At 42.6% G+C, this 8972-nt stretch overlaps 1 protein-coding gene across 2 annotated transcripts in view; it reads left to right on the top strand.

Moving 5' to 3' along the window:
• The first annotated feature begins 5085 nt into the window (after positions 1–5085).
• The window catches only part of DNAJC22 (DnaJ heat shock protein family (Hsp40) member C22), an 8857-nt gene continuing 4970 nt past the window's right edge, over positions 5086–8972 (top strand). For both annotated transcript variants that reach the window (XM_018573380.1, XM_018573379.1), the window contains exon 1: positions 5086–6037. In XM_018573380.1, the coding sequence (XP_018428882.1) occupies positions 5192–6037 (846 nt within the window). In that variant the 5' untranslated portion in view covers positions 5086–5191. The remainder of the gene's footprint in view (positions 6038–8972) is intronic.

Genomic DNA, 8972 nt, shown 5'->3' on the forward strand with positions numbered 1-8972 from the left:
CCAGAGTAGATTCTGTATTTGGAGGGGGCTGCAATCAAGCGCCTCCAGCGCCACCCATAAGGGCGTCTCTGTGAGAGCATGTAGCTTCGGTAGCTGTGAAATTTGGGCTGCCTGGTAATATTTAGTTATGTTGGGAACTCCTAGGCCTCCCTCCCCACGGGACAGGTGTAGGATCGTCTTGGAGATCCTGGGCTTACGACCCTGCCAGATATACTTAAGGATTTGCCCCTGAAAGATGTTCAGATAGTGGGGGGGTACAGCCACCGGGAGCACTCGAAAGAGGTAAAGCAGTTTCGGGAGATAAGACATTTTAGTGGCCGCTACCCGTCCCAGCCAAGAGAGTGAGTAGGAAGACCAAACGGAGAGCAGTGCCTGGAGTTTACGACGAAGAGGCGGATAATTAGCTTCAAACAGAGTGTGGTAGTTGTTAGTAAGGTAGACGCCTAGGTACTTAAGTTTCACTCTTTCCCACTGATATGCAAGCAGTTTTTTTTTAAAGTTAAGTTATGCTATGCTATGAGAATAAGAGACATGTAACAAATATAGCCAATATTCAATTTTTACAGAGAATTTGGCTGTAAAAATGGAAATACACTTTAAAACAACTGTAAAAACAAAAAATAACCAGAAAAAAGAGAGGATATAAAGTACTTACCTGTCCTGCCACTATCTAGAAGAACTATACCATCTATGTAATCTTCAGCATTTAGCACAGTTTCAGGAATGTCTGATGGCTACCCCTACTTCCTTTCCTCCACCACCACCCCACACTGTGATTCCAGCCGCCGAATCTTATGTCACTACTGCATCCTGAAAAGCCAATTTTCAGAGATAGCTGGCCAGTTGTTTAATATATCCTGGAATAGCAGCTTGCCATGAAAACTTGTATTTGGCATGTGCACAAAGATGCACAAAGATGCAATTACAGAACTAGTAAAGCATGTGTGCAGCTTACAGCCACCAATCAGGTGCTCTTATTCTTCAATGTGCCTTAGAAATATAAGGCCTGGCACACCATTTAATCTGAGCCTGGTTTTGCTAGTCTGAAGGGTATCAGATGCCACCCTAAGCATACAGTACTCTAATCTTGGCCATGCATATCATATGGCAATTTCCAGCTTTAGATTTTAAAAAATTACTATGTGGACCAATGCAGACTATCACAAACAGCTCCTCCTGAAACCATAAAATGAAAATGTGGTTTTTGAGATGGAAAACCAGTTAGAATTGTCTGATACTGCTGTATGCATGGCTTGCATTACAGATAGAAACACACTGACTATTGCCTTCAATTTTCCTATCAACCAGTTTTCATACATGGACCTTGATGGGCTTGAAAAATGTTAGGGTGTCTCACCAGTCAGTCAAAATGACCTAACTATAGCCTTGCAATTTATGTTAACATTGTTTAGGGACAGATAGAGCTTTCTTTTGGTGGTATATAATCATCACTGGGGGGGGGGTTAATTGTTAACTATATAATGAAAAAAAGTACCGTAACTTTCGAAAAAAGAAAAAACAAATTCCCTTCGTTATGTTATAAAACATTTATTCTTACCCATATTTTTGGTAAAATATAAAAGACAGGGGTCACGTCAGGTAAATAGATACCAAACTTATCAAGCCTTAAAATTGCGTGCGCCCGCAAAATTGTAAAAAAAAAACGATCACACCGAAAATTGCCATAGGCGACACTTTACACTCTTTTACTGCTAATCAGTTTAGTGTTATCAGTGATTAATGGTCCTAAAATTATTGTTCACACTCCGACGTTCCCGGTGATGTGTAACATGTGCGGCGTTTTCGCAAGTAGGCGCACCCGACGCATGCTTGCATGTGTATGTGGGGGAGAGGGACTTACAAAAAAATGTAGTGTTTATTTTTTTTTATGCTTCTTTAATTTTTTTATTACTCCTTTTTAATTTTTTTTTACACTTAACTTTATTGCTATTACATAGAGGGCTAAAATGCCAATTTACATGATATGTCCTCTTTATGGAGACATCAGGGGTCTCCAAGACCCCTAAAGTCAGCTAGGGATCCTTCATTCAGGGACCGGAAAGGGGATCAGAGGGAGATCATGTACCGATCTCCTTTGATCTTCTGTCACAGAGCAGCCGCGCCGGTCCTGTCCGCATTGGGCACAGTGGATCTCGTACCGGCAACGGCAGTGACATCGGCGGGGGGGTAAAACCGCAGCTGTTACAAGCGATTGGGCATCTCTAGAGACGCCGTTGTAAACCGTCATCCAAGAGGCTTCCGGCCAGCCGTTTAATTACAACGGCCGGCCTAAAAGCTACTTGTCTGGCTCCGTCGTCCTCTTGTAGAGGACGAGTGGATTTTTCAAGTCCTGTGCATGAAACTGCAGTAACCTTGTGTTCTACGCAAAATCTTTACCATTTACTATGAAATATTTTTTTCTGTTTGAACAAATTCAAAAAGCTTTCCCTTATAGCAATAATAATTTGAACTTATTAACACATACAATTTCTTTGCATGTGCAGTGTTTTCACCTGGCGACACATTTGTAGAAATTTAACACGCAGTTCATTTTTATATCAGCTGGAGAAAAGGCTATTTTAGACATAAATGTGTGAATGAGGCAAACTAATATTTGTCAGGTCACAATACTTACTAGGATGGAGCAATTGATGCCAGGAAGTGACCCAATGTGGGTCATTTATCCAGCAGTGTCCTTTAAAGTGGAGCTAAACTCAGGAGTAATCCTAAAAAATGCACTCAAGTACCTTAACTATTAACAAAAATGTATCTTATTTGTGCATCACTCAGCTGTAGAGCCTCAAATCATCTCTGAATTGGTGCTGACACTGTCCTTCCTTCTGGAGTGCGGTTACTTTTGTTCCCCATGGTCCCTGTGTGTGTTTTAAAGTACCAATGCTAAGCTTATTTGCTTGATTGGGGCAATCTTGAGTGTATTGGGGTGCATAATAGGATGTGCTAAGCTTATTGGGGCACATGACGCAGCATTTTGAGTGTAATGGGGTGTGTGGTGTGACTATATTAGGGTGCATGGTAAGATGTGCTAAATGTATTGGGGTGCATGGTTCAGGGTGTTGATTGCACTGGTATGCATGCTGTAACGTTCTTTAAATTGATTTCCATTTTTTTCCTAAAAGGTAAAAACTGTTTGAAAACCCAGCAATTAGACCACATGGGTAGAAAGTCCACCTTGGCATCAAATGGTGGATGATGTAGGAAACAAAATGGCAATATTGGAATTTTGTAGCTTTGAAATTAGTCAAATGATTCTTGTTGATGTCTGTTAGGCACTAAACCAGACAGATATCCCAAGAATTGAAAGAATGGAAATCATTTAGAGAGCCAAAACTAACCAAACACAATCATTTTGAACACAACTTGTTTATTGTGTTGATATTTGGTGTAACGTATCTGAGAGCATGTCAATGTTTTATGTGTTTTCATACTTGTTTTTACGCTGCAGTTCAGGATTCCAACTGCCAAGAGCTTAATATGATGTTGTAATGCCCTCTGCTGGTCCATTGGTGAACGTCTCTCTCAATAGAGGATAAACAGACCCCAGAAAGGATTTAGAAAAACAATAGCTATCAAGCAAAATGACAACTGGGATCTGCATGTCTGTTATTGACATTGATGGGAAATGATCAAAACTAGATCAGACAGAATCTGGAGCAGCTGTGCAAGGCAACCAATCAGCTTCTCTCTTTCATTTTCATTAATTAATTTCTTCAAGCTTAACTGAACAAACTGAAATGAGATCCTGATTGGTTGTCATGGACAACTGCTTCAGATTCTGTCTGCTCCAATTTTGATACATTTCTGTTTACCTTTGTTATTAGTAATCATTGTGCAGTTTCAGTGCAATTAGTGTGCAACTTACTTTCTATGCAATTGTTGTGTAGTGAATGTAATTTGGGAATTTGCTGTATGTATTAGATTAAATGAGAAATATATGATCAGTTCTGTTAGGGCCCACACTTTTCCATTGCATTGTGTTTGGGTAACATGCCCATTATCGCAACGCAATGGTAAGTATGTTAGCGTGTTGCAGCGACATTCTTTTTGGAAGACACTACCACTCAATGTGGATGCAAAGTCCATTCAGTTGTTACGTGCAAGCTGATTGGCTGAAGATGAAGTCGTTCATTTGGCGCGTTGCTCTTACACACTGCATGAGAACGTCTGAGCCTTGCAGCTTTGCAGTGTACCACAGGCTTTAGGCCTCATTCACACCAGACACAGTGTGTTCCGGCCCGATTCTGGCCAGGAGGCACTGCATCGTGCGCCTGGCTCAGTATGTTGTGGGGCAGGAGGGGGTGTGGCGGTCCATTGAAGTGAATGGCACTCTAGGCACGCAGTCCGAACAAAATGCTGCAAGCACTACTTTGTTCGGACCGGACTGCAGGCTTATGTGCCTTGCGTTCCCGTGTGGCCAATCGCATTGCAGCCGGGGGGCGTGGCTACGGTGCCATTCACTTCAATGGACCACCATGCCCCCTCCTGCCCCACAACATAGTGAGCCAGCAGCAATGCGATGCAGTACGATCTGGCTTAAATCGGGCCAGAACGCACTGTGTCTGTGTGAACGAGGCCCTAGAGTTCATTTTTCTACAACTTGGAGTTCTCCTTTAAAAATAAGCATTTATATTTGTGTTTAGCATGTGTTTTTTAACTGCCTCACTTTATCTTAAACTCCTTCTTGGGGGGAGGCCTCCTGGTATACTGATGGATGGGTTAACATGTACTGAATGTAAAACATACATGCTGTATTGTGTGTTCTGCTTGCAGATGCACCATATAAAATATTTTGTATGTGTAAAGTACTGTATAATTGTTACAAATAAGTGTACTTGTTGGAGGAGAAGTAAACTACACTATAACACCATGGTGTGAATGAGCCTTTACAAATGTAATATTCCATACAGTGGGATAATATGATTACTTGCTTGTCCTGTGTGCTGACTGTGTGGCTGAGGGCAGGACTAGATGTACCAGGTATATCAATGACCTTTGGGCCGATTGCTGCGCTCAGTGCTGCAACCAGTGTTGAAAGGGGCAAAGTCTATGTGCAAGGCAGTTCACCGAGAGAAACACTTCATGTGGATAAGTAACATTTTCTTCTTGAGCACTAAGCAACATGTGTTAAACAACCTTTTCTTTAAATTACCTGGACATTTTGTACTTGACCAGAATGGGAAAACGACTTATAGTTGCTTATGGCCTGTGGGCCATAGGTGGTCCACTTGGACTACACCACATATACTTGGAACGTGACAGGCATGCTTTGCTTCTGATGCTTACTGTGGGGGGATTTGGTGTAGGGTGGATGTGGGACTTTTGGAAGATTCCTGGACTTGTATCCAAATACAATAAAGAGGAACGCAAGAAAACAATTGAACTTAAGGAAGGAATACCACCTGCAAGTATCGTTCAGTTTATGGCACAAGTAGTCACTGGCATTTATTTTGGTCTAGTGGCTGCCATTGGACTATCCACTCTTACAAGTTACTATGTGTTAGTCCTGCCGCTTGCAGTTGCGTTGGGAGTTCATCTTGTGGCTTGTGCAGGTGAGCAAACCTCGAAGTTGCAGAACACATTGGTGGCTGCTTTCTTGACATCCCCACTATTTTATGGGCGTGCTGTCTCCATGATCCCCATTAGTCTTGCTGCCAGTATTACCTCCCAACAAAATCGTCACTATCGATCGCAGCAGCGAAAGAATGAGAACCTCAGTCTTCGCCTATATCGTGTTGGACTGGCCTACCTGGCTTTCACTGCCCCCCTGACTTACAGTGCACTGCTTAATACAAGTCGTACCGTGAGCTATGTCGCGGAAAGCATTGGGACTCTGCTAAATTGGCTGAGCTTCTTCCCCAGCCTTAGTGCTCTGATGGAGAAGATTCTCCTCCTACCATACAGGATATGGGGGCTGTTTTCAGGAGGGGGAGGATTACATGACCAGTACTTCAAAGAGTGGGAAAAGATCTATGAGTTTGTGGCCAGCTTCCAGGATGAAAAGGAAGAGATGGCCCGCAAGGTGAGATGAAAATGTTATATTTGGTGTTTTATTAAGTATTATCATTTATCATATCATTTATCATAATCTTATTTCATAAGTGTATATTAAAGTGACATTAAACCCTCAGATTTTTTAACATAAAACAATACTGTAATGTGCGCCTTACTGTAATCCATGGTTGTTTCCCTTCTCTTTGCTGCTCTTCCTTTTAAATCTGTATCTGTTCTCATGCTGGACAGAACTTCTGTTTTGCAGCAGACTGCCTTGTCTCTGGAATGGATACATGGTGTCTGCGTGTAGGTTTGCAACCTGAGCCAGCACTACATGAAGAGGCCCTGAGCTGCAAAGGGAAGTTCTCCCCCAGCATGAGAAGACATGAGGATTTAAAAAGGAAGAGCAGCAAAGAGAAGGGAAACTACCATGGATTGCAGTAAGGCACACATTACAGTATTGGTTTATGTTAAAAAATCTGAGGGTTTAATGTCAGTTTAAGGCAAAACCTGTTATTTTACTTATCGATTATGTTAGGAAGGGTTAGACCTTCGGTAAAAGTTTTACCTCTGCCGGAGTGCCCATTGGGAAGATTCTGGTTTTCCTGTTGGCCGTTGTCACTGAGACTCAAAGTCAGAAAAGAAAAATGTTGGAGTTGTCACCAGAACAAGAGCTGAGGGGAAATCTTCTAATGGGAGGCTTGTTTCGGAGACAACTGTCTAAGGCTGGGTTCACACCTGGGGGTACAGAATATGCGCGTTTGCCGCAATTTGCGGTTAAAACGCATGTTTACGAGGGCTACCTGGCTGTATCCCAATGGATATGCGCGGCAAATACGCCCCAAAGAAGCTCCTGTATTCTTTGGGCGTAGGACGTTTTGCAGCGCGTTCTTACGCGCTGTAAAACGCCCAGGTGGGAACCATGCCTAAGAGGGGAATTCCCCTCACTTTTATAGATCTTCACTAACTTCTTGTTCTATCTCTGGGATAGGGGGTAAAGAGAAATGTCCCCAATGTTACACAGACAGCAAACAAATTACCTGGAAGGGGTTTAACCTTCCCTACTCTATCCAAAACTAAAAAAAAAGTTTGGGCTATACACACACTTTAACTAATGTATTGATACTCTGAAGAAGTAGCCATGCAAGAAAGTTTGGGGTTTAGGGTATTATTCTGCGGGGTTCTGATAGGGTATTAAAGTAAAACTCCAGCTTTAATAAAGCAAACGTTAACTATTTTGGGGGGTTTTCAGCTGGGAGTCATGCCTGGCACTTTCACAGTCTTGCAATGCCTCATGGGACTTGTAGTTCCCCAACAGCTGGAGTATTGAGGTTGCCTACCTGATTTAACTGAACCTGTGTGCACTTCACACACATCCAGTTATGTGCAGGAGAATTTAAGAAAACAAGTACAGGACCACTTCACTTTACCACACTTCACATGTCAGAAAATCAGGCCCAATGAATGCTATATAAGGTATATACAATATACCTTAAGGTCTTTGTTTAGACACTTCCTGTTATGTGGTGACAATGCTCTGTCCTGTCTCCCGGCTTCTCTCCTGCATTGTCACCCTATCACATGTGTTTCCAGTGGATGCTTTAAGCAGCTGTGCCAATGCTGTAAAAGCACACAGATATGTTCTGTCATTTTCTCCTGCAGGAAGCTAACCCTATGTAGGTAGAACATGGATGCAGAGGTGGCAGCAAACAGCCTGGAGGTAATCAGCAGCAATGAGATGCAAAAGGGATAAGAACAGGTGGAAACAGTATTTCACACAATGGTAAATGTTATAAAGAAAAAACAGTATCTGGTTAGGGTTTAGAACTTCTTTAAAACTGAACTCCAGGCACCAAAAAAAACATTGAAATATATAGAATTTCTTTATAACCACAAATAGGGATGTCCCGATGCCACTTTTTCAGGCCCAAGTACAAGTACAAGTACTTCCCCTCATGTACTTGCCGATACCAATTACCGATACTTTTTCTTAAGGGACAGGTGACTTTAAATGATCCATAGTACAACTACATGTTATGTACTATGGATCATGATTTAACCTATTCATGTTAGCAATGGAGAATTGTAACTCTATTGCTGTAGTGTAGTGGAGGTATGTGCTGTATATATGTACTACATATACATTACACACGTCCAGTACACTATAGCAATAGATTTACAGCCAGCCCCGTCCCAGCTTCCCTCACTCACAGTTTCACTCCGATCCCTGCTGCCTCACGCGGTGCACCTCGTAGTCGGCGCTGGGCAGGATCGCTGCATCGCATCTCGGTGCTCAGCTTGTGGGAACAAAAGGTTATAAATCCACTTTGTGTGCACCAAATGCCTTTGCATAAGGTTATTACCTTATAAATGCAGCAGAGATATAATTGCTGTGCTGCACTTAGGCTGTACAGAGTTGTGGGAGTGACCCAGCAGCACCACCTAGTACAGGCTGTCTGCAGAAAACTACAGGAGGGGGCGGAGACAAGACCAGTCATCCTGTACAAGGAGAGAGCAGCAGTCCTTATTACAGGAAGCTCCTGCACAGAGTTTCACATTGAATTACTGCACAGATCTGGAAGAAATGGAGAAAGCAGACCAAGATTCAAGCATGAATACGTATAGCTCTTGTATTTAGGCAATATTTGCTTATTCTGGAATTTAGCTATAAAGCTGAACTCAAAACACATAAAACTGACACAATGGAATGCAGATCTGTATTCATTATTACATCATGAAATATTTTTTGTAAATGAAAGCAGTGCAAGTGCCTGGCTTTGACTTGGAATCAGCCTGTTGCAATCCCTTGTACCACAGGGCTTAGAACAGGAGAGGATGAAGCAGCATAAGAAGCCAATGAGTTGTTCCTCAGTGCACAGGTGCCAATAAGGAGCATCAGGGCGAGGGGGATGAGGAGACAGGAGGGGCAGCTGCCCCGGGTGCAGTGTTTTCATGTGGGGGGG

Source organism: Nanorana parkeri, unplaced genomic scaffold, assembly GCF_000935625.1.
Source record: "Nanorana parkeri isolate BGI_ZX_2015 unplaced genomic scaffold, ASM93562v1 scaffold2354, whole genome shotgun sequence".
Lineage (NCBI taxonomy): Eukaryota > Metazoa > Chordata > Amphibia > Anura > Dicroglossidae > Nanorana > Nanorana parkeri.